A 27,424-nucleotide genomic window follows, 5' to 3' on the forward strand; every position below is an offset into this window, starting at 1 on the left:
GTAAATTAAAGTACCTGACTGAAAAAAAAGAAGAGTTGCTGCCTCACCTAAACTTTCCTTGAAAATCTCCACTCCCAAAGCAAACCTTAGCTTTGCCAGTTTAACATAAGAACTCACTAAGATACCTACCCAATATTGGGCCCTCTCAGTTAACCCTATCCTACTGAAACATTTTTGAAATAACAATAGTTCCAAAATAAACTGTCCAAAGTACTTTATTATAATCATCACAGACGTAATTAGAAGCAGTATGGACATCAGAATAACACCTGTAGGTGTAGGGTTAACATTAACTAACTGTAAACACTTAGTAAACACTGTAAGACCCTTAGTAGAATATCAACAGATAAAATGCATCTTCCGAAATTAAACATAGCATCCTCATCATCTCTATAATACAGTGTTGTTACAGCACTGAAGTTTGAAATTTATGGAGACAGATGTGCAGTACAAAATAAAGCCAAATCCATTATAAACACATTAATCAATCAATATAATAAGAATATTCTTGCTTTGGAGACCAAGAAGGGGAAATTTCCTGATTTGGAGGGATACTGAGTGAAAGTATTCAGTAGTGAGAATGCTAAGTAATCCTGAAAAAATGAGATGTCGGAATGACTGGTGGATGGATCCTTACTGCACATACACACTGCCCCAGCACTTTTGCAAAGCCGAACTTGCCTATGCCAAAGTCAGCAAGATCATCTTAGTTAAATCCTCACTGGGTTTACATGTGACTTGTGGAATTAGTCGAACTGAAATTTACGTATGTATCAGTCCTGTGATTCAAGAACATGTATCATCAAAAGACCTTCACACCACCCCTTCCTAGACAAGCTCTGCTTTCTGTTCGGTTGCAAAGAAGACTAACAGAAGCAAGCCCATCCCTAGTAGGTACATTTCCTTTGATAATACGTTACACAAATAGATAGAACACAGTTGTTTCTGTGTTGAGATAGTTTGCAGTGTAAGCTTTCTTCTTCCATTTGATCAAATAATCTATTATTTAGATAGGAAGAAATATCAGTTGCCTATTTATTCCAGACTATATAAAGAAGAAATCTTGGGAGTAGCTGATGAATAGAATAATATATGTTAAAGACAATTGCATAGAGGAGAATACCCGAATTTGTTGCATTCTCATATATAGTCATTCACTAAGAAACTTTAGCTTGCTTTTCTGCACTATTAGATACTCTTGTATCCTAGCACTGTGTATCCACAGATAAATGAGAAAGGCCAATATGACCTTACTTGAATGTTATTTTGCAAGTATTCAGTCATCTCAAGCCCAAAAACTAAGTAGAATTATTTTTGTGAGTAAAAGAAAAAAATATTTCCATAGTACTGTACAATGACTCCAAGATTCATAAATGTGACAGGAATGTAGGATATAGCATAGGAATAAAATGTGATCTGCACAACCTACTCATCATATTAAGATTCTAGAATCAGTAAAAACAAAAGCAATAGCTCTCAAATCAACAGTAAAGTGGGTAGAGCATTCAAATAGTAAGCTCCTTATAAATAAGTTCCATTTCTTGCTTTAAAAATGCCAAGGCAAAATAAGCAGCTAACATCCTGGTAATTGTCTCAAACTGTCAGCAAAACCAGTAGCTGTAAAAAGCAACAATATTTCATGGTGACCAATTAAATAGAGACAGATATTCTTTTGACAAATCAAAATAATTGCCAAAGTTCATCTGGAAAGAACCAGAACACATAAGATTCACTTGAGATTCCTCAAGGGCCCCCCTATTATGAAAATCATCATTGGTAAGGTTACAAACCAGTTATCTCAAGCCTCTGCTTTTCTTTGCAAATTCATTTTAATCAACTTAAAATAAAATGCACATTATCTTCTCACTAACAAAAAAAGTGTCATATGAATAGCAACTAACCCAGATATTTCACTGTTTTTGCTGATAAGCCAACATGTAAACAACAGTTTACTAAAAAGCATGCTACTTTTAACAGTTCCTTGCCTGCAGAATTGCCTCAATTGATCGTGGTCAAAAGTTTAAAGTGTGCCAAGAAACTAACCTAACACTAACCTTTCAGTAACCTTAAACTCTGCCTTGTCACGTTTAAACCTTCTAGTAAAGCAAATTATATGAAAAATGAATTGGAGAATGCTGAAGATTCATGATGAACTAGTGGGACTATTCTCCGGGCTGAGAAACATCTCTTCTTGGCTCTAGAGCAGTCAGATCAAAGAATCTGAAGTCATGAAAAGCCAACACTCTGGACTAAATGCAGGAACCTAGACTCATCTATAAATTTACTTGTTCAGTCAAAATGCAAAGTTCACATACTTAATTGTGGCAGAAGGCAAACTGCTTACACCTATAAAAAGACAAGTTTAAGACTTACGTGAAGCAAATTAATTTCAATTTAGCGTTAGAAGCATTTACTTAGAAACAAAAGTATATATGCACATAGAAAGCTTAATTTGAAACTGAGATGCTAGTTCAAAACCTTTGCCTTAAAGGCGAAGCAAAGAATAGAATGGTTGCAATTGTATAAATTATAATAAATACACTGGATAATTATTAATCATCCCATTAATAGTTGTAGCTGAACTCTGCATGGAATATCTGAAGAAAAAAGATAATGACCTTAATCTTCAGTGCCAGTCTGACTGGTAGTATAATTTAAAATCCAAGCTGTTAATTTTCTTTATTTTATTTACAATCTCAAAGAAGAACACTGCAATCCCATGATTACTTACCACCCTTCGCATAAATATGACAGACAACACAGTAAAAAATGACTAGGGAATATTCTTGGTTAGGCTCTTTGCTCTAACAAAATTGAGGACAAGCAATGGCTCTGAAGTCCAAAAATTTGAAGTACTTTTCGGGAACAAGAAATTTATACCTATATACAAATGAATTAAAAGAATCAAGTCATAAAATCATTTGATTTCAAAATACTTGAAAGCAACCATAGAAACATTCTGCTTTTACCCTCCAGAAACAGTTGATTGGAGTGGCAACCATGATTTACTTTAGGGGGAGAACTCAAAGAGGGAAACCATAAGACTGCATTTCAAGGTTCATGCTGACAGTTAAGGAGCTGAGGGAGCAATGGAAGTGAGGTCAAAAGTTCTGAAAAGCACACAGATGTCTTTAACAGCCCTAGACTTAAAAAATACATAACAGATAGTAGCAGCTTGTCTAATCAAGAAAAATCTGACCTGATATTCTTCTTTCAGTGCATTTAATTCACTTTCCATTCTAATATTCGTTTGGGTTATTCGCTGAAGCAGCTCCTGCACACGTTGTAGAGAGCTGAGAATTTCCTTGTTAATACAAACAAATCAGGATATATTGAATTACATTTTGTTTCTGAAGTTTAAACATTAGTTAATTTATGTCTGACACTCAGCATTTATTTTTTTTTTTCTGTCAGTGGTATACAAAATAATGTATGTTAGAATGTATTTCCTATTACAACCAACATCAACATTTGGGAAGGGCTTGTAGGAAGAACCAGACCTCCTCTAGGCTCTTTCAGGCTTTTTCCTGGGAGACTATAATAGACTATTCTTTATCAGAGATTTTTTCTTATAATTAAAATGAACAATTCACTGATATTTTTAAAATAATTCAGTGCAAATCAGAACAATGTGCATCAAATCTTACCCCTCTGTGAGTTCAATTAATCTAGCAGAATAATTTTATGGTACCATATTACAGTTCTGGAAAATAATGGAAAATCCAGAGAAATTATGAAAGACAAGTAATCACTAGCATTAATGGATCACCATTACGTGACGTTATTCTGAATCTCAAATTAAATCCTAATAGATTGGAACTAACACACATTAGCTTTGCACCATATAATGCCATGATGCATATGCATCAGATTTTGCTGTCACAATCTGATTTTTTGATGTACCTTCATCAATTGTTTTATAATGGGTAAACTTTTTAGAATTAACAACTAATCTGATACCTTTTTTTTTTTTCCCCCTTTTGGGAAACTTCAGGGCCAAATTCTCAGCTTCATATTTATTGGCCTCAGTGATTCCAACAAGACTCTTCTGGTCATTATAACACGGGGTTCTTTGTCTGTCTGTAACCCATTAAGCATTCACTACTCCGAAGGAATAATAATCTCAGTTTAAATTCCATGTGAGATGATACTACTTGAACTTCGCACTGAGTTGTACTAATGAACACTACAGTCTTGACATGCAATTAACACTTTCTTTCAGTGTTCAGACTAAACCAAAGAATCATTACAAGTAATGTGTCATGGTTCTGTTATTTCTGTTACAAACATGGACTTGCAATTATTCCTTCTGTATTTTAAACCTAGATGTCAAAAGTGAAAGACTAGCATGTTAATTCATTGCGGTAACTTAATTTCAAATGGACTAAGTTGGTCAAATACAAAGTTGGGGTATTAAAATTTCAGCTGTCCTGCAGGAAAAGATCTTTTTTTTTTTTTTTTTTTTTTTTTTTTTTTTTTAGAAGGACACTGTTCATGACAAAAACCTTTGAGTTAAACAGAACGGATATGACTAAATGACTATAGACAATATTGCTACTTCAAGAAGAGTAATTTATAAGAAAACAGCCATCCAATGAGTTAAGGTGGTGTAGATTTACAATCCATTGGTGCTACCATTCACTACGCTGCAGATGAAAATATGGATGGAATGGAGACAGTTAAAGTCATTAAGACTGAGTACATCTCTTGTTGTTTTCTATGTTTATTGTCAAGTATTTTTAAAAAAGTGAATTCAAAATGCAAACAAACTTTTAAAAATTGTAAGAGTACTGCTGGATTATCCTTTGATGAGTGCTCAGTGAGTATACAAGCAAGCTACTGCTTTTGTCCTTGCCTTAGAACAAGGTTAAAATTTCTCCAATGTGTTCACTTAATGAGCTTCAGAATGAGAATTCTGTAACTGTATAAGAAAAAAAAAGCCCTTTTTATGTTTAATGTTTGCAAACCAGTACATTATGATATTATTACAGGAAACACAATTTTTGTGCCACGTGTTTGTTACTTGACTCCACGTATCTATCTTGAATAACAGGATTTGCTCAGGAACAGAGCAAATAACTAAGTTTGAGACGGAAGATAATCCTATCATCATCTATGTAAGGTGTGGCACAGTAGCAAGAATATCATGCAAACCTTATTGCTTATTTGGACTAAACAGATAGATAACTTATTTTAATGGGTGTACCAAATTTCTCCAATCTGAACTCAAAGACAGAAGACCTGGAACAAGGTGTCAAAGAACATATTTCATTTTGCTAATTCATCTTCTAAAATTGAGGAGTAAAACCCCATTTGTGTTATTAATGAAATACTTCAGAAAAGTAAACAAGTGAATTTATTTTTTTAATAGCTTAGTGAGATCGTTTAAGAATCTTAAATATATAGCACCTCTATTCTTAATTTTGAATAACGTTATATTAACAACTCACCAGCTTTTCTCCTTTAATTTGAGTGTTTTCTTCTCTAACTTTTTTACTAATTGCTTCCTCCTTCAAAAAAGGAAAAAAGGAACATGAAGCACTATAAAAGGCATTTAAAATTACTGTATATATATATATAAATATTGTATTAATAGGGTATTGTGAATCATCATGACTCTATTTTAAAAACTGTATTATATTGCAATGTCTAAATTTTTATTTATTTATAAATTTGTATTTCTATTCAGTGTATTTACTTCCCTAGGAAAGGTAGTTCTGGAAATAATTTTGGTACACGGTATATGCAGGTAGTAGAAAGGAATCACTGAGATGTACGCGCCACAGAGATCCTTGCCATGATGTTTTATAAATGAAGAACAGAACACATTAACCAAAAAATTAATTTGTTTAAACTCCAAAATACCATTCTGATTTTTTGTTGCAGTTCTTGAAACTGTTTTTCCTTTGGTGCAAGATTGATGTTTTCTTCTCCCACCCTGTACTGAGATGTGACCTTGGACCTTATCAAGTCTGTAGTTACTTTCTTCAGTTCCTTAACACAGGAAACACGTATAAATAGTTCATCCAGTATAGGCATTGCAATTCAAAACAAAGACAAATCTTTTAAACTATCCTAAGTCATGCCCTACTTTTAAATAATGTATGGAAACAGAAGAATAAATTAAATTGAGGAACCAAAATTTCTAAGACTTACTTCCTAAACTTTGAACTTGTCAAATGTGGCTGAAAGTTTATTTTCTTATGAAAAATGTTATTGTGCTAATTATATTACTGTTTGAGGCATTTCTGGTACTTCCATATTTTGATACTTTCTCTTCCTAGAAGTACATTAGAAGTGAGCATTAAGCTGATATTGGTAAAGCCTCTTACACTGAAATATACAATAGGAATAAAGTGCCTATTATAACTACTATGTTCCTGAGAATCAGGAGGGGGAAAAAAAAAAGAACAGTGACTATCTGGTAAAAACAGGAACTGGCTATAAATTTGGAGGATCTTTGCTTTTCCTGAAACATTAATTACTTAATCTCAGGAGAATGCTAAATTAATTTTATATTAGAAACTTCTACAACATGATTTTCCATCTAAAATATGTGTTTGATTTTATAGTCTTCATAATCTTTTAAATATCCTGCTTTTTGAGGGGAGAGGGGTGCTATCTGTTTTCCAACCAGTTTATTCCAAGCTCCTAGTGAAGCAAATAAACAGCAAATGCTTTGATCTCATTAAATTACAACTTATAGTTCCTGGAGTCATAAATATTGTGCCCTATTCTCCCCCACCCCTCCCATTCTGGTACAAGGTAGTCTGTTTAATATCGCTCTCTCCTTGAGTGCTCTGACGTTTACTCAGACAAATAGCAGAGGTTATGAATGCTGTTCACAGATAGTATCAAGAATTCTTCATGATGCCATAGTGGTGAACCAAGCATTCAGAATGGTAATAGTTTTATCTAACAACTAAGTTTGGTCTGTTTAACTTTTCTTCACAAAACTGGAATTCCATCTTATCACAGCCCAATGGTTTAACTGTTCTGGACAAAATCATATAACAGTACCAAAAGAAAGGGAAGATTATGTAGCTGAAATTCACAAAGTTACATGGAAAATACAAGTACAGATACTACATTTAAATAAATCATTTTGTTTGCTAGAGGCTTTATTTCTCATGTATTTTAGCCATAAATCTGAAGTGATCTAGCTAGGACAAAGTGTAATTGCAGTATCAATTATAAAACTCAAAGACAGCAATGCTTTAGAAATGTGATATTCTTTGATATGAAAACATCTTTTAGTTGTACTATTTTTACTAGAAGGCCCTAATAAAATATGCAAGCAGTAATCTTGTATTTAAGAAACAGAAGGTGGTGCAAGTTGTGGTGTTTTTTTGTTTGTTTGTTTTGTTTTTAACTCTGTAAACATGAAAAGGTGCATTACACTAGTCTTTTACAAAGAATTAGGTTATTGGTAGATAGGTTGTGTGTTACACAAGTAGGTGCATAATCCTGCCATGGATCTGATGTATCTGATGTATCTGAATTTTGCCAAATTCTGAGTATACTGTGTACAGAAAAGTCTTACTATTTATTTTGTTGGGGAAAAGAATGTGCCATACTAAGTAAATTATGTCCTTAAAGTGAAAGAGAAAAAGTAAAAAAAAAAAAAAAAAGAAAAGAAAAAAGATAACTACATTTTCTTCTGTGTATATAGCAGGTGGATGTGTATAAATACATCTGGAATCAAACCCACATCTGCAAATCTACCAATGCTGTGGGCAGAAAACAACATACAAAAAGAACCAACACAAACCAAATTACCAAGAGTAATGAGAAAGATTACCATGATGAGTGAAAGCACAAGCTACATAACTGTAAAAATAATATAAATTATTTTTAATGCATATATATATTTCTTGTACTCTGAAATTAAATAAAATCTGGAAAATAATTTCATCAGTTAGGAAAGGACAATAAGACTTTAAACCTATTCCTTTGATGTGTTGCTAGCAGTCAACACTCAGGGATGTGGTTTCAGAAACAGTTTAAGCCAGCAGCAGAAGTCAGAAGTCACACAAAAGAAACAGCCCTGTTCCTTAAATACGTTTTTCTTTCCTTTTGCTAATTGATCTAAGCTAAAAGTCACTCCCTTTTTTGCATTGATGAAAACTAAATTTTACTACTACTACTACTAGTACTACTACTAATAATAATTCTACTCTTTCTCAGGGCCACACAATCACATATGCCAGCATGAAGTGGTAGTATAGGACTGGAAAAAGAGCCATTACAGGCAGATGTAACTGCTTCCAAGACAGTACCAATAGCATATACAAACTTAAAGTTTATGCAACATAACAAGCACATCTTTTTGCTCTCTTCCAAGATCAGAGCAACCCTGGTAATCTCTCAGGCCTTGAGCAGCATAGATGTTTTTTAAAGGTTTGTTTCATTCTATTGATTTTCTTGCAAGCACTTTCAAAGTGTTTGAAAAAAAAACAACAACCTACCAGGTTGAATATCTAAGTGTTCAAGTTATAAAAACAAAAGTGTTTCCTAAAAAGGAAATTAAGCCAAGATATCAGAACTGGACTAGTAAGCACACAATGTCAAGAGCAAACTACCACCTCTCCAAATATTTCTTTCCACAAATTCCAGAAGCCTAAACATCTGCAGAATGGACCTCAATGTAAATCAGGTTTTCCAGTTGTACTTAATACCCCCATCACATAAGTGTAATTGTATTAATATTGGAGATTAGTTTACTTTTTTCCATAAATGTTGGATTCACTAATTCATATTCCCATTAAGAACAAATGTGAGAGATCATTCTAGTCCAAGTTACAGTAGGGGCTGTGGTAAGAGCTAACGGCTCACAAGTTTTTAGATTTATTAGAGGTCAGTCAAGTCGCCAAGGCAGATAAAACCAGTTGCATAAGACGTCACAACTTGTGCTGCAGATATGGCAACTTCTTTCAGCTTTGTAGCAATTGAAGATAGCCTAGTAATTCCTCTTCAAAACTATTCTAAATATCAAAGTTTTCTCATTGCTTTATATCTCTTGTAGGTCCCCTCAGCTCTACAAGATACATTCCCCAACAAGAGAAAACACCTTACTGCTTTAAGATCACTACTGCAATGGTAAGGCTAAGGGAAAGGGAACTGCAATGAAATGAAACTAGCTCAGGGCAATTCTTAGTGGGTCCAAGCATTTTCTTTGTCTTCACTTACAGACTGACCCAAAAGACAGAGCCCACAGCCCTTCACAAATGGAAGTTGTGCTAACTATACAGTGCCATTACAGATATGTGTCAGGAATACACTATGCCACTACTTCACTTTCTAAAAGTGTTTTATAAGCTGAAATTTATAAACTGTTGAAATAGGAAGTACTGAAAAATGGACTGTAATTTTTTTTATATTATTAATTTTAAATTGTATTTTCACAGGTATTCTACCTCTCATGGAAAAATACCCGTCATTCTACTACACAGAACCTTCATCTACAGATCTGTAATTACAACTAAACAAGCCTTCACTTTTTGTTCAGACAGCGAGTCATTCCCACGAAGTGTCACATCACTACATGAGTATTGGAAAGCTAAGCAATTAAATTCTAGTTCAGGTCTCCACTCACATTCACAACAGGATGGTCAGATACTACATGTCCACTAAGAAATTCAGAAATAGCCAGGATAAAGGCATTTCCTGGTGAACGATGGAAGCCAGATTAAGTTTCTGCTGGCCCCTTCTACTGCTTATCTAGCAGTACTTTATTTAAAATTTATCACCCATGACCTTAAGAGCCAATAGTACTGCTGAAAAAGATGGATCAAGAGATACATTTTATTACTGGAGTACACAAAATATTATCAGTTTATCTCGCACACCTCTGTTACTCATAAAATTTATTACGTAAAAATTTTCTTAAACATTTTTCTTTTCTTACCTCTCAGATTACTTACTCTCAGGAGAATTCTATGCAATTAATTGTTGATTCTTAACCAAAAGCAACAAATTTAATTGACTGTGATGCTTAAGAGTTTTTAAAGAGTCCTTGAATGTTGATATTTGCAATATAATACAATAAAGATATGCTTCATTTTAGATAAATGTCCCTGTTCTTCACATGAAAGTTACAATACACTTTTAAAAACCTGTATGATATCTAGGTTCAATTTATGATTTGTGACTAAAATATTTTCGTGTAGTAAATATCAACATTAAGTGTTTGAGAAGGCAGAAATGAAACAAATGAAAACGGAGCTAAGTAGTAGGCCAAGAAGCTGCAAGTAATCATGCATTTGCTTCCTCCCTAAAATCCTCACAGAATCAAAGGGAGAGAAAATAGCAGACTGGAAAGAAAGAGAGATATGAAAAAGATGAGGTACAGAAAGATAATGAGTTTACAGAACAATTTTGTCTTCAGAGGGTCCCTTTGCCTCTTCTCCTGTCAGCACCTAAGAAACAGCTTAAAGAAAAGAGAACTTTATCCTTACCCCTATTATATAGGTCTAAGAGAGTGCAACTGAAAACATACCTGGCAAATATTAGTTTCTTAGTAGAAGAGAAGCAGAAAAGAGCTTAATGGCCAGGCAAATTTTGCCCATAGCATCACTATAATTGACTGTATCAGTTGCCCTACATCAAAATTCTTTCATTTTTGACAGAGATTGAGAAATGAATGTAATTTATTCTATGTTTAAGCTATCAGCTTGCTTCTATGACATAAGTAACCTTCTTCTTACCCAATTGTGTTTGACTACACTGAAAACACCGGTTACCTTTCCCTACCAGATGGAAAATGCAATGGCAACACAGCACAGGAAAGAGATGGGTTGACAATAATTAAAAAGAAATGAGTAGGATGGTATACAGATAAAAAAAAAAATTCCCAAGTTACAGAAACTATTCAGAGCTGCTCAACATTTAATTGGCAGTCATCTGATGCATCTGTGTATAAGATGGGAAACTAAGACAAATTCAGACATTAGTCACAGAACGAAGAACAGTTGCATGCTACTCGTATACTGTTTCCATTGACAATACAGCAGCTTGAACAAGTCCAAAAGAAGCCCACCTACACATTTAGAAATACATACTATACTTACTTCCTTCAGATTACTTATTTCAGTCTCTTGTTTTTTATTCACTGATGTTAGTTTCTTGTTGAGCTGTATTGCTTCCTGTACTTTAAACAACAGATGAAACATGTTAAAATATACTTCTGCATTTAAAGAGCTATTTGATTTATATCTGCAATATACGTGTTTTTAATGCCTAAAATAGTCAAGCTTTTTGGAACAGAGGCTAAGGCTGAAAATATGACTCAACTACTCTTTCCATGTATTATGATACTACATAAAAGGATTACAGCAGCCAGTATCAGTTGTTCTATACCTCAAAAAACAAGTTTAGAATTTTGTTTGTTGATTTTGTCATTTAATTTCTAGTGCCATTTAGCGTCACCCACTTGAGTGACTTCTCCATCAGCTTTCAATCTTATCTGAAAATTACCTGTAAAACCCTAGTTTTAAAAACAAAGCTAAGTCAATTATTTTCAGAGAAACAGAGAACATAATGAAACACCAAACACTCAAATACTTGAGTTAAATGTACAGAGTTATGTTCATATAGAACATGGAAGATCACAAACAGGATACTGGAGGACAAGCCTAAGTATATCCTCTGTCTCTTTTGAAAGGGAACGGAATCACAAGATATCACAATGAAAAACTGAAGATGTTCACCACCATTCCTGTACTTTTTTAGTCACTTCTATTCAGCCTAAGAATTTTAATCCCCTCAGCTTTTTCTTCAGCCTTTTCAGTTTCCTGACTCCTCTTTGTATGCAGGAACTCCAGACACTCCATCACACCCAGAAAATTCTTCCCATTTGTTGAAGATGTGCTTAGCAAATGAAAATGCTTTTAAAAGAACGTAATACGTGTAAACGTCTTCTGGTAAACTTTAGAAAAAAAAAAAATCAGGCAAAAGTTGGTAAAGTTTTCAACGGGACTCATATGTTCACCCTCTATCTTTAAAGTGCTAATAATGGGTCACTAGTAAGACAAAGTTTTAGATTTATCATGCATTGTGGCATTTTCCCTATAAAAGCACTAAAGCATCAGTTTTTACTTTCTTGTTTCCCTACATACTGTTCTAATACAGCAGATAAAGAACAACTGTTCATAAATTTAAACAATTTGCATGAAAATGTCTCATACCCGTTCTGCATGACTCTTCCACTGACTGCAGTTTCTTGCTCTGAATTTACAAGTTACCTATTTCAGGTCTTACATACTGCAGTGAAAATTGAATTCTCACTGCAGTAAAAGACAGACCAGAGTTAAACTGGTGAAAAGATTGGCTTCTTACACAGAACCAGTTAAAAACTTAGATTTAATCTTTTCCAAGGGTTCCTTGGGTAATTACTAATAAATGCAAGTAGAAACATGGCAAAACATATTATATATAGTTAAAAAAACAAAAAAAACAAAAAAAAACAAAAAAAAACAAAAAAAAAACACTGAGTGTTGTTTCCACAAAATAGCAAAAGACTTTTCTGTATTGACATAGTAGAAAGCCCTGCTTTTTTTCTTTTTTTTTTTTACATATTTACATTTACATACAAAGAAAAGCCCTTCATATGTAAATACAATGAAAATACAACAATGTTTTCTCTTTGTTTATTTTGAATATCAATCACTAACCTACTTTCAAGAAAGGGGTACAAAAAGTAACCTGAGGTAGTAAAATACCACAATTTCACACAAAAAGAGAAAACCCCAAAATACTAAAAATATTTTGGGCAAATAATGTCCCAAAATTTTTGATAATGTGTTAGCAATTTATTTGGATGAGATCTGAAGAACTAGCTGGCTTCATGCAAAACATAAAAAATAAAAATAAAGACCAAAGTTTGTAATTTATACATCTAGTATTCCTTTTCTTTACAAAAGGAATTAATGTTCTTAATCAAAGGACAAACTGGAGGCACACAAAACAATATGCACAAAATAGTCCTATACAAATTTTCATGCAGACCTTGCAGTGAATTACTTTGTTATGCAAAACTAGGATTTGTCTCTTGAATTAACAGGTACCAAAAAAACAAAAACAAACAAACAACAACAAAAAAAAACCACTAATGTAAATGAAGCTTATTAGTTCACATATCAGCTTTATTATTTTACAGATGAAATATATATATAGTTATATTAAAAAAAAAAAAAAGGGTATGCGGAATGCTATTTTTGTATTAATAGATTCACAAATAATTCACAAATCATTTTGTTATTTAATACTTTAGAGGGGTTAAGGCTTTATAAAGCCTGAATGGTAACATTGAATCTAGGTAACAATAACTCTACGAAGTTATTCATCCACACTATTTACTGAAGTAGTTTTAAGACTTTAAATTTCTGTACAAAACCCGCAAAATATTATATTTCATTAATGTTTTCTATTTCCCAACATTAAAGCTAGTTCAAATGACATTCATTTTTTATATCTGCTAATTCATCCCCTCATTTAAGCTTGTACCACTGTTTATGTGGATGTCTACTCAATGGCAGGAGAAAGGTGATCCAAATTAAGCATATATATATATATATACACATGTATAATTTTTTTTTTTTTTTGAAGGGCTGAGTCTGCTGCTGTACTGTTTTTGAATACAAGTCTTTTCCTCAATGTAGTTTACTGTATGGTCACACACACAGCTGTAGCCATATAACAGCAAAGAGCAGAGCAGGTACAGGGGCTGTGCTGCTTGACTTGGCACTGTCACGCAAAGAAACACAGCAGAAGCTACTGAGATGCAGTAATTGTCAGCTGGTATATTTGATATTAGACACATGGCAGCTACTATTTTTTGAGTTCTGTCACACATCTGATACTCAGTCTGGTCAAAAATAAAGTAAAAAACAAATGCTGGAGGATGTTTAAGCCATACATACCACTGTGCTCTAATTGTCCATGAACACCTTTAACAATGCCAAACTGACATACAATAGTGGCATAACACCTCTCAACTTCATTCAGTTTCTTATGATGCTCCTCTCTTGCTGCTAAGTGCAACTGTAATTTCTGATCCTGTTAGAAACAAATGAAGCCACTGCTTAATGGTGCCCACTAGCATGTATAAATCAACTCTGCAAATGCTTAACATTATAGCATAAATACAAAATCATTTTCAGAATAGCTTAGTTGTCTATTTCATATCTGACAATCAGTTCCCCCTTCCAGATAACACCCCATTCCAAAAACCTGCACCTGTGTGTTAGCCTATCAAACCGGCACTTCAATTTATTTTCTCATGCTGTCCCTTAGATTTAGGAGAACTTTCAAGTAAATACATGCAGAACTCAATTAACTGCTTTTAAATCCTGTTCTCAAGTTTTTCTTTGTTATATAGCTTACTCTAAACATGCCATTTCATTTGTATTGTGAACATAACCTAACATAGTAACAGTGCCTCAATATCTGCCTGTGGTGCATACTTGCTGTCCTGTACTACCATTCAGGGCAGCATCACAAACTCACTCCTTCAATGTAGGATGCCCGTGGAGTTTAACACCATAAAGACAACACACCAGCTTTTCAGAGCGGTCCTCCACCTGCCTTTCACTGCGGATTCAGAACTGTAACAGTGGCTTTGGCAGCTGTATGTTTCCACCTCATTGCCCTGGCTGCTCATTTCTCCCTACTGTAGTACTCAAACAAGCATACTATGTTTGTTTTTTTTTTTCTTACTACCTTTATGAGTACCTTACTTCTTTCAGCATCTTGGCTTAACTAGTATCTTGTCCCACGCTTTAAGTAAAATGTATTTAGATTTCATTAATCTAACCAATCTCTCTCTCGTTTTGTGAGGGGGTGATTGAAAAATTTATATTCACATGAACCTGTATTCAGTGACATATACCATTATTTATTTTTATCCTTTCATATACAGTATTTTTTGTGTTCCTCTTTAATATTTTAGTATTTTTTTTAATAGCTTTGTAGGTACTATTAAGACAATTTTAAATTTAATTTTCTCTTTAAAGAAAGTAGGTTAAATTACTTCCTCTGAAAATATACCTATTTAGGCATCTAGTCTATTTCTAAACTACAGTAGAGCAACATAGCAACTAAAATGAATTGGGCCAAATTCATTCTTGCGTGTAAATTCAAGTCACACAAGGATGAATCTGGCCCAAGCTGTTTGGCTTCTGTAAGGCTCCCTTACTATACAGTAACAAATGCAATACATGTCCAAGCATCAGAGGATAATAAAAGCTGATAGTAATCAAAAGAAATGATCAACATAAGGCTAGCAAAACAGGATATACAATACAAATTTCTCATGTTTTATAAGGTATGAAATTAAACACACTACAGCAAATGGAAAGTCATAATGGAAGCACTGGTAAAGAAACACCACCACTTACAGAATCACTGCAAGGAATTTAGGCTGTGAATTTTCATGTACTTTCTCTTTTTCCTAATGAAAAGTAAGCTTAAAAAAAAACACTGTACTTCACTAAAATAAGAATGTGGGCTTTATACAATAAAGGAAAATCTATATTTGTTTTTCCTGATAAAAATTCAGGCGTATTCATTTTAAGAGACTGATAAATAAGGGAGCATCACTAACACAAGACTTGAACAGCTTGTGGCAAAATTTGAGTTTTTGCCTTTTGTTCTTATTTTGTTTTTCTTGGTGTTGTCGCAATTTCTTTCTTAATCTTTCTTAAGTCAGCAGGACCGCATTACTCCTTTCTCCCCATTAGAACAGGTAGAAATATGCTTTGTTATTTCCCAAGGCTCTTTCCAATGAGAAAAGGAATTGGCTTGCTGTATCCTCAAAAGCGTTCTATTAAGAGTTTACCACTTGTCTAAACATAATTGATGGCAAGCTGCTCTCCATCCTTAGAGTGCCCAGGAAAATAAAAGCAGTTTGGTTTGCCTTCTGACATCTTTCCCTGGATATGTGGATCTTCTGCTCACAATGAAAAGGTCTTAAAACATTCTTGCATAGAAGACAATAAAGAAACACCAAGAGACTCCACAGGATAGGGAGGGTCTGACCCTGGAGTTGGAGCAAGACCCACAGAATCTCAGTTCTCCTTCCTAATGTCTGATACTGCATGAACAGGAATTATTGCCCTGCCTTCCACCAGTAATAAAGATAAGCTGGGATGGGGAGTGGAACTGATTGTGGCCATATGGCTTGTTGAGGCACAATCATTTCTTGGTGCAACTAGACCAGAGAAATAACTCAGGGTCAGGTATGTGACTGTAGGAAGACAAAGAGGGAATTGCTCGTATCTCAAAAATATTCTGGAAATTGAGTCACTAGTCAGTTACTCAGGGAATCAAAAGGTGGTAATTGGGAGGTGAAAGTGTCAGAGGAACAAAGGGGCTGTTATGGAACAAAAGACTATGGCAAGATCATGTGAAAATTATGCAGAGAGCTACCAACTCAAAACAGGAAAAGTGTTTCCACACCAGTTCTCTAGTTCCTACCATTTAAAAATTAAAAAGTCATTATTTACAGTTTATACTGTACTATTCCTTTCTCACTATTTTTAGACAACAGTGTAATTACAGGCAAATTTCTAAAATATGTGGAAAAGAAATAAATCTAATTTTAAAAGTTGAGTTGTTCTTAATAATCCAGGATAAGAATGTCATATCCTGTTTTACAAGTACACATTTTTTGTTTGGTAACCACCTCTATATTAGAGAACTAAAAAGTGGCAAGGAAACTCTCAGGCAATGCCTATACTGCTGGGTTGTTAGGACATGCCTGACAGATTTGGCCTAAATCAAAAAGCACTCAAACAGAGCCTGGGCACAGTTCAGGAGACTGTCTACTGAGAACAATCTGGGTTATTTGGATGCAGCTTCCTCTTTTGAAGAGTAGTAGAGTTTAATGAAGCTAGGCCATTTCATATCACTTGAATTCAGCTTTGATGAATGGTCTCTCAAACATTTTATTTACCAATATAGTCAGCAAGTGAAACTAGACTAATTACCAGTCATTCACAGAAGTATTCATCCCACTTTACTCATCAATACTGACTGTCAAGTGACACCTTATAAACAGTGACATCTCCCCCTTTGGTCTTCAACCTAGCCATCACTAGCCTTAGCCTCACTCGCCTTCTACATTTTAGCACCATGATGGTATGTTTAAGGATTAGGTACTACAAGTACAAGTGAAGTTGAGAAGAGAAGTAACTCTAAATGCTTTCTCAGACATACCCAGGATAAGCCAGTGCAACTTAAAAAGGGAAAGGATGAATACATGAAAAGTTTTTGAAGAGTATTTTTCTACTCTACATCCACTTTTATTCTACACTCCCAGAGTTTCAGCATTCTACATTTTATCACCTGTGAGGAAAGTAGTGAAGGAAGAAACAAAGACCTGACCCAAGACCATTTTCCTCTAGTTACTCCTTTATTTCAGCAGCAAGAAAAGAATGCAACACAGAAGCCACAATCGAGTTGGTTACAACACTAGTTGTCTGACAGAATAACCCTGCAGCTTCCTGACTGTATCTGTATGCAGTGACATACAAAGCAACTATACTACGCAATAATCAATACCGTTACTGCATAAACAAAAAAAAAATGATGGAAGAAAAATCCTTTGTTTTATGTTGAAAGGCTATACAGAGATGGAGAAACAAAATTCTACTATTTCAAAATTCTAGCGTGTCATCATATACATGATATGAGCACTATGGTTTTCACATAACCTTAACTGGATAGCACGCTAAAATAACATGCAATATATAGACCTCAAAAATGTTAGATTAAAAGAACAGAACTGAAAGGAACAAAACTGAAATAAAGTGGTACATCGATTCCCAACACATACGAAAGCTACTTTATTAATTGGCAGAGTTTCTAAGGTTCCAGATATAAACTAAATCTCTAACAAACTTCACGTAAATGGGTCTCAAAAAATCCATTCTACTTCAGAATATCTTGTCATTTGTGATAACTAAGATTCTACGTGGTCTTTTGTTCCCTTAAACACATTTATTTCAGCACAATCACTCAAGTTGGTAGAATCTAACCCAGTCTAAAACTTTATTAGCCCACTATTGCATATGGTTGTAGGAAAGAATTAATTTCTACTTTGTGTGTTGTTTGTTTGTTGTTTTTTTTTTTTTTTTTTTTGCTTGTTTTTGTCTCTACATCTTCTACATGTATGGCCAGGTGATACATGTTACATTTGGTGCTACATGCAAAAGAGGACTTCTAATATTTAGTCCCAAACTCAACAGCATTTTCAATAACCACATTCTGTATCAAGGGCACAGTACCCCAATGTTTTCAAAATATTCAAATAATTATTTGTTGAAACAATATTATGAACATAGAAAAGGAAGATATTTAAATAACAACACCTTTTCTACAAGATAGAAATGGATCTGTGCTGCTTAAACACTCATTCATATGGAAGACTGAACTTGCAAATTATTAATGAAAGGTAGTATGTGAAATGATCTAAATATAAGTTCAATAATTCTGTGTATTTTAAGGACCCTTTTAGATCAGATCTATTTTAAGAATAAATGTAAGTTAAAAGTGAAGTAAGACAAAACACATTTTATGTTGCCTTTGATCTTTAACTTGTAGCCTTATCTCCCAGGTCAGAGGGCACATTATTCAATTTCACCATATTTTGTGTAAAACCACTGTAGCGTTGAAGATGACTTTCAGTACAAATGTCATGGTACTTAAAGCTAAACTGGACCCTAGTTTTTTGAGCTTCTTAATTAAGATCACAGTTTATAATGGTCTGACAATATTATCTTTATTCTTTCCAGTTGAGCAGCAGCAGAATTTTCACAGCATTTATTCAATCAAGCTTAGCAATGTTTCTGCAGCTCATTCTTTCACTTCCCAAAACAGACAACAGGGTTCAGAGTGACTAAGCTGTCACTCTATATAAATTTATTCTCTGTGTCAAAGGGAGTAAGCTGGACTGGATGAAATCTAAACTGTTCAGGGGAACTGATGTTGAGAAGTAATTCTGAAAAGAGTGGTGAAAGAGTGAGAAAATCCATGATCAGTTTTTCTCAAACAACAAAACAAAAGCAAAAAGCTGTCCAGAATTTTCTACTACTTCTTTGGGATGGATATGCTAGATCCTACAATTATATGGGTACTATAATTACATTTTTCATATCAGACCATGAAAAAATAATTTTCATTCTGTTCTATAACATGAGCCAATTGTTTTTATTCATGAAGAAAAAATCCAAATGATTTAAACAGCAGCTATCACAACATAAGAAACTGAGAACGTTACTTTAGAGAGAAAACTTTTTCAGATTCAAAGGTGATATCAACTCTCAATTACTTATAGTTATATACCCATCAAGTATTAGAGATAGCTAGGATTGACATTATATAAACTGACATTCTCTTTTCATAAAAACTTACTCTTTTATTAATTTCTTACCATTTCATTCAGTTTCTTTTGTAAAATGTATTTTGAAATCTGTCAAATGAAAAAGAGCTATCAGTTGAACTGCAGTTACCTTTTTTTCCTGAAGACAAACTGTGATATTTAAATATTCTTATACCTAAGATTTAATTGCACTTATTCCAATCCAATACAGTAACACTGTTTTCAAACGAATGGTTACCCTATTTTGCTGTAAGACTTATCATCTTTATGTTTTAAAAAAAAAAATGCTTTACATTGATTTGCAGCTACAGGAATTTTGAAAAATACATAAATACCTCTGATCACTGTCATGTATCATAATATTTAAAGGGACTACATTCTATAAACTTAACCCTTTGAAATAAACAGAGAAGAAAACAGGAATAAAGTTTATCCCCTTCTGGGGGGAAAAAAAAAGTAGATAGTCCAACGGTTGTATACAAAGATATATTGTACCCATCTTGCATGCTTTAATAATAAAAGCTGACATTTGAAGTCATTAACACTTCTTTTCATACACCACCACCAATAGAATATTGATTTTTATAATACTTGAGACTAAAGCTGTTGCTACTTTATTTTTTCCTTTAACATCCTAAGACATTGACTTGTAAATAATTAGGGAAGCATCAGTGAATTTAGTATGTGTAAATCCTACATAGCAAGTATTTCTAAAAAACAAACCTAAGTCTAGAGAGCAATCATTTTTAAGGTAGTATTTTGACTGTTTAGATAAAGGACTACAGAACTTAACTGAAAATTGCTCAGTAATATTTTAGCCTGATTTCCAAACAGTTTCTCTGGGTCCACTGGTTCATTGTGGCCTCCCACTTCCTCAAGCCACAGCAGAATTCTCTAGATCTGAACTATACGTTACAAAAATGTTTGATCTGCACTCTCAACTGTACAATAAACAATGATAAACTTTTCTAAGAAAAACTGAAAACGGAAAAGCCAGTGAAACCTTTCACTGCTCTACTTCATCTGTGCTATATCAAGGTTTGAAGGCAGCAATGGAACACTTGATCTATTGTAAAAGACTGTTAATAAGAACCAACCTCATTGAAAAATCATTAACACCCATTACTGTAGAGAAAATATATGAAGTAGTGAATATCCTGAAGAACATCAGATGTTACTAACATTGGCATTTACAGTAACACTAATTCTCTTTTAACTAGGCCACGCCTCAAGTACTGTGCTCAGCTGTGGGCCCCTCACTAGAAGGACATCGAGGCCCTGTAGTATGTCCAGAGAAGGGCTACGAAGCTGGTGAGGGGCCTGGAGCACAAGTTTTATCAGGAACGGCTGAGGGAGCTCAAGTTATTTGTCTGGAGAAGAAGCAGCTCAGGGGAGGCCTTGTTGCTCTCTGCAACTACCGGAAGGAAATTGTGGGGAGCTGGGGGTCAGCCTCTTCTCGCAGATAACGAGTGATAGGACAAGAGGGAATGGCCTCAAGTTGCAACAGGGGAGGTTTAAGTTGGAAATTAGGAGACATTTCTTCTCAGAAAGAGTAGTCAGGCATTGGAACGGGTTGCCCATGGAGTTGGTAGCATCAATGACCCTGGGGTGTTTAAGGAAAGGTTGGATGCAGTGTTTAGGGACACGGTTTAGTGGGTGACATTGGTAGCAGGGATACGGTTGGACCAGATGACCTTGGAGGTCTTTTCAAACCTTAGTGATTCTAATCTATGATTAAAACACCTAAAACAATTTTAATCACCGTGCTTGTAGCAGAAGCAAACACAATGTCTCTGGATCTTAAGAGGTAATCCTTCCTTTGACAACAGTCAGCTTCAGATTTTCTCCAACTATATCTCATTTGTCCATGCTTACCACATCACTTAATGGATATATTTACAACTCGCTAAAGGAACACTTCAGTTCTCATAACCAAGGCTCTCACTGAAGTGCTTCTAGCACATGCCCAAACACTATCTGGGACTGGGCAGATTGGGATTATTTCTTCTTTAGAGTATACTGCAGAACTAGACTATCCATTCAACATCCAAAACAAATCAAAAAGATGTCTCTAATTTGGAGACTCATTCGGATGCAGAAATCTGAGCAACCCCTAGCAAGTTTTTAAACATAAAAAATTTTTTATGTTTACCTACAAATAGAGTAAGTGTCAGGTTCTACATTTAGGATTTCACTGTCCTGAAAACTACAAAAAAATACTGTAAATTTGAAAAGGAAAGTTTACATTAAAACCTCCAGACAATTCAGCCATGAACATCCAATATTTTGATTTTTTATCTTTGATTTTCATAAATACAATAATTCAATGGAAAACGTGATTTTTTTTTCCCCCCAGATTTTCTGAATCTGGGTTTCTACATACCCACAAGTAATACCATGTGGCTGCACCAACAGCATCTTCAAAGTCTGAAGCCTCTCTCATGATGAAACCACTTCCATCTTGATGGTGGTAACAATCTACTGAAGATGACTTGTTTGTAGGAGTGCCAATTGGTTGACAAGCCCAGATGCCAAAGGCAGTGTTATCACCCCTTGCAAGGCACACATCTGTCCAAATTCACAAACTGGTACTGCAGTCTTTACTTATCCAACTTGCCTCTGATTTATAAACCAAGGTGACAACTGAAATCTATCTTACCACCTATGAATTTGTAGTTAATAAGCATGTGATTTACCTTTTCCATTTTAATTCCAATTAAAGAATCTAATGGAAAAATTAAAGAATTAAAACTATACCAACATCAGCCTGTTTGACCATAAAGAGGTAATGTGAAAGAATGTACGAAAAGCAGCAGTGATTAGAGCTATATCCTAAATTGAATTACAAATGCCAAATTCAGAAGTTTCAGGCTTTCTGAGGAGGGAGCTGGGGAAGAGATATGAACTTTCTTGAAAAATATAACCCAGAGATTTTGCTTTATTTCAAATAATCAAAAAATACAGCTACAACATGAAACACAACCTTATAACATAATAAAATACAAAACAGAAATAACAGGAAGAAGCACCAGAATAATTTGTGGGTTTATCTGACAATTTTTACTTTTACTAGCAGACATTGAAAAGCAATGGATTAAGTGGAAAAAAATATAGAAACCTCCCAGTGACACAAAGTCAGGCAAACTAATACAAAAGACAGGTAGCTTTGCGAGCTGGAGGTCCAGAGTGAATACTTTTTGCGTTTAGGAGTCGAAAATCAGAGTTTCCAGACAGGTGAGAAGGCTCCAGAGGAGAACGGCACAAAGAAAAAGAAAGACTGCAGACATGAAAAGAAAAAAAAGAAAAAGTGGTGTGTGAAAGTTCTTGTAGAAGAAAAGAGCTTAAGCTGGAAAGTTAACTGAAAGTAGCTGAAGACCAGTAGCTGAAGACCAGAAGCTGAAGACCAGAACAGAAACTCAGTATTGGAAAGTGATGTGTAAGGGTACTAGGAAGTTGAAAAGAGACTGCCATAAAGACCCTCTTAAAAATAGCTGGTCAGGTTATTGTGATGCCAGAACACTTGAATACCAAGGAACATTATTTAACAAAAATAACACGTTACCTGTAATGTTTTTAGTGTTTCTTTCAGCCCATCAATTTCTTTTTCTTTTGTTTCTACAGCAAGTTGGTATTTTCCCTTTCAAAACAAAATCTGTGCTTCAGGATTTGGACAGAATAAATGCATTTATAATGGAATCTTATCAAGAAGAATATTATTAAAATAGCACTACTCTGCTATGACAGAACAATTTACATATGCAAAAACAGGTAAAATTCAAATAAATGTTTATATATATACATATATACACACACACAAATGTTTAGCTGAATGCATGTACATATTACTATAAAGAAAAGAGTGAAGATGTGACAATATATATATTTTTGTTTGTTTGTTTGTTTGTTTGTTTACTACTTATGACCTGTCAATAAGTTTTAGATTTTTCTGTTCTTGGGGAGAAGCCTGACAAAGGCAAGATCAAAAAAATTACATGCACACAGATGAACAATTTAAAGAATTCAAATGCAATTGAATTAGGTAAGAATCTCAGGTAGCAATCAATACAATGGAAAGTGTAATCTAGGTAACAGAGTACACCTGTAGAAACATCACATCCGTTCACCCATCCTTTGGTATTCCACTTGTTTCAAACAGTGCTGGCAGTGCAATCTCCTGAAACAACCTTGATGAATGACTTAATAAAGGTACATATATTGTAAATTGGGCAAAAGTTATTGTTTGTATTCAAACTCTGTCCTGAACCATTACAGCTAGATTTATTATTTTAGTTACTTTGGTACGAAGTACTGAAAGCATCACTGGATTCAGTGGAAGTATTTGAAGTTTGGAAAAAAAAAAAAAAAAAAAAAAAAAAACACATTTGTACATAATTCAACTCTGAATCAGTAACTGTCACTGGAAATACACATCAGGGACTATTACATGGTAGGCATGGACAAGCAGCATGTCTTAACAAGGAAAAATCTTTAAATATGAGTAAAACAATAGCTAAGCCAGATGTTATAAATGCAAACAACATATTTTACTTTAATATACTTTAAAACCTATTTCATCTATTTACAATTTTCCATGAAAGTCCTTATGAAATATATATAGCATACTCATCTAGTCTTAATTAAGAGCTCATATATAGATATTCAACTGCTTGACTTCTTAAAAGAGGCCTCTAATACAGCAAATGCAGATCCCTTATTCAAACAAAGAGGCAGACACACAGTTTGGTATAAAAGCCTCATGTGGTTAAAAACAAACAAACAAACAAAAAAAACACACAAAAAAACCAAACAAATTTAGTCTCAATATCTTAAACTACCTCAGGTAAATCAATAGAAACACTATTATAATCTTTTTACCAAAACAGAGTTATTTTTGGTCAACTCTCATGTAAAAAACAAAACAAAAAACCACCACCACCACCAAAAAAAACTTATTAGAGTACCCCAAGACCTCAAAATAAATACAGTTTTGTATAACTTCAGTATAGAGGTATCAAAGAACATTTATTCTTCAAACAACTTTTTAGCATAAACAGATCTTAAAATATTATTTCACAAGTAATTAAAGTTATACAGGTTATAAAGAAGGAATAACAATTATTTAAAGTAACTGTAGTTTATATTTTATAAACAAATAGCTTTAGTAAAAGCCACAGGAAGAAAAATACTTGAACTGTAATATAATTTATACTTAGAAGGTGTTTGACAAGTTACATAACATAATCACTTACTTATGTGCTTCACCAGATGAAAAATAAATTCTAATATACAGTACCTTTTCTTCTTCCATGGCAAACATCCTTGCTTGTAACTTGATTCAGTGGCATAAAAAGTGGAAACAAGTCAATATAGCAGTTAGGATTTATTCATGCAGCTTGACAAGGCAACATATTTATACTTTGCAGGGTAATATATATAATTTTTAAATATATTATCTATATTCGTCGTCCTACAATAGCAGTAAGCTTGTGAATCACAAACTATTTTTTCAATAAATAAAAGAGTTGCTTATTATTTGTGTGATATGATTGCACATCACAGCAGTAGTGATAAATATATTCATCACCACATGCAACAGTTTCGGTTCTTATGACTGTTCTCTGCAGCTTTTCAACACTCATTGATTTATGGATAAAAATGATCCTGATTTGAAGGACTGAAACATATTTTCAGACACTGAACTGGATAAGTTACATTGCAGATCTTTTTCCATGGGGGTAAGAAACAATTTGCAGAACATGTGCCATTTTTGAAAGTGAAGGAGAATAGAACAACAAACAAACAAAAAATACGATTTAAAAGAAGCTTCTCTAGGAATTTTTGTGAAAGAAAATCCCAATAATAGTGGCTTACTGTGAAGAATTGCCAAGTGTAGTATGTCTGGATTTTTTTTTTTTTTTTTTTTGAGCTGTATATTCCATCATTTTACATGCAGAAGTATCATAATACCAACTGAAAACTTGCTATTATGCCATCATATTCTGAAATCTTAGTGTCATATTGGAAAGCACAATAAATGTGTTACCTGCTTTTTAAAAGCTGCCATAGCTTCTTTGTTCTGTTGCTGTAATATGTCTGTCTGATGCTGCAGAGTTTCCTGCTCACAGGAAATAACAGAATTATTTAAAGCAAACCATACATACAATCTTAAGGAAAAAATAGGTTTAATAGATAGACGATTAAAAGCAAAACCCAAAGATTAAATAGACATTTATAAATAGACATTTATACATAATAGACACTGGTAATCATCTAGGGGTTTCTCTTCTAGTTCATAACAATTATCACCTCAGGAATTCAAATGTGTTGTTGCTGGGACAGCTATAAGCAGCTCTTACCCATCCTATAAAGCTGCATAAGAAATCCTACACTCACTGCCATATTAAGATAGTACCTTCACGCAGTTCTAGGTAGATCATCTCCATTTAAATGAAATACCATCTGCTATTCTGTTTTAGTTAAATGACTAAAATTTAACTGAAACTGTGTGAAAGAGCTGAAGGAGGACAGAACAGACAAAGTGAAGATGATCACAGTGCAAGACATTTATCATCCTGCTGCCTGGCTTTACTCATAGCCATAAAATGGCACACAAGAAAATGATAATAATTTCAGACTAATACTAAATGCTGTCAACTTGCAGAGCCATAAGATCTTTAAAGATCATGTTCCTACACTCAGGATAGGAAAAAACTAGTTGAGGTGAAGTAATATGGAAGATATCTTTGTGAGATCAATTTTTTTTTTAATTCTGGGCAGTAAAGAAATATTAGGTAAAGGGAATCCAAAAAAACTCTGTCCTTGAGCAACTATCTCAAAATGCAGATGTGTGTTTAGCTATGAAGTCTTTGTGTGAAGTAGGAAATAATGATTAAGCAGTAACTGTACAAAAAAAAAATAATACAGACTGCTAAAAACAAATGTGTGAGAAACTAAAATGATAATTTGTTGTACGTATGAGAAACCAATTTCCTATTTCTTCTTCTCCCTTAACCAGGGATTTGAGTTTTTCTGACAAAGTGATTCTAAAATTGCTACTTTCTCCACCAAATAGGCATTACTTTCAAATTCTGCAAGTGAGAGCTTCTGTCTTTTTATCTGAGTAAGAAGAGAATCTGTGAAGGTAAAGACTTATACCGATGTACATACAGATTAATTCATTGTGAGATATTTATAGAAAGTTCTGATTTGCATTGAATTCCAACCAACAAGACAAAGTACATAAATGAATATTCAGAGGTGTAAAAACATGAATCTTGAGGAATAAGCCAAGTTTTCTCTTAGAACTGTTTTCAAAGACAGGTTCTCCAATGGGTGAAAGGCATGCCAAGTATGCCCCAAATCCAGAACTGGTAGCAGATTACCATCAATTAAACTATTCTCAGGAGATTATTCCTACCCTCTACAGAAATAAAAGTTTATAAGCATGGTACTGACAAATTAAGTGACACTACTTTACAGTAATTCAAACTAATATTACATAATTTATGTAAATAAAAGTTTAGTTTCACAGAATAGTCATCCTTTACATCAATGACAAAGTTGTATAATTAATAACCAGATAAAAGCATTACTGAGCTCTTCAATATTTACTGTATATTCAAGTGATATATTTTAATAATCTTAGATTATGTTTTTTAGTAAGTAACATGAAATTTTCAGAAATTCTGTTTGGGAATATATTTTGCACACATGGCATGTGTGTTTGGTGAAGAGGGTGTTGGAAGTATAAGAAAAAATCACCTTTGATATTTTGATATTACATTTAGTATACTGAGTATGCTTACCAGATTTAAGAGTAAGTACTCCCCTTACTGTTTTCTATACTATAGCATTTTTCAACAGCAGCAACAATATTCTCAAAACATATTACAATTTGAAAGCAAATCTTTGTCTTAAATCAGAAGCTTAGCTTAAGTTACATCTTCATTTGAAGCTTGTTCACTACAATTAGATAAAATAAAATATATACTGAATAACAAAAATGTTGGCAGAAGGGGATCCCTGAAGGAAAACATAAAGAACTTT

At 33.8% G+C, this 27,424-nt stretch overlaps 1 protein-coding gene across 1 annotated transcript in view; it reads right to left on the minus strand.

Annotated features, from left to right (window-relative positions):
* Positions 1–27,424, minus strand: part of CCDC73 (coiled-coil domain containing 73) — a 54,635-nt gene that overhangs the window by 16,954 nt on the left and 10,257 nt on the right. The window contains exons 3-11 of the mRNA XM_068685087.1: positions 25,422–25,493; positions 24,672–24,707; positions 22,941–23,015; positions 19,430–19,468; positions 13,920–14,055; positions 11,070–11,149; positions 5,866–5,994; positions 5,451–5,510; positions 3,200–3,304 (exon numbers count right to left, since the gene is read on the minus strand). Of these exons, the coding sequence (XP_068541188.1) occupies positions 3,200–3,304; positions 5,451–5,510; positions 5,866–5,994; positions 11,070–11,149; positions 13,920–14,055; positions 19,430–19,468; positions 22,941–23,015; positions 24,672–24,707; positions 25,422–25,493 (732 nt within the window). The remainder of the gene's footprint in view (positions 1–3,199; positions 3,305–5,450; positions 5,511–5,865; positions 5,995–11,069; positions 11,150–13,919; positions 14,056–19,429; positions 19,469–22,940; positions 23,016–24,671; positions 24,708–25,421; positions 25,494–27,424) is intronic.

This window comes from Anas acuta, chromosome 5 (assembly GCF_963932015.1).
Source record: "Anas acuta chromosome 5, bAnaAcu1.1, whole genome shotgun sequence".
Classification (NCBI taxonomy): Eukaryota; Metazoa; Chordata; class Aves; order Anseriformes; family Anatidae; genus Anas; species Anas acuta.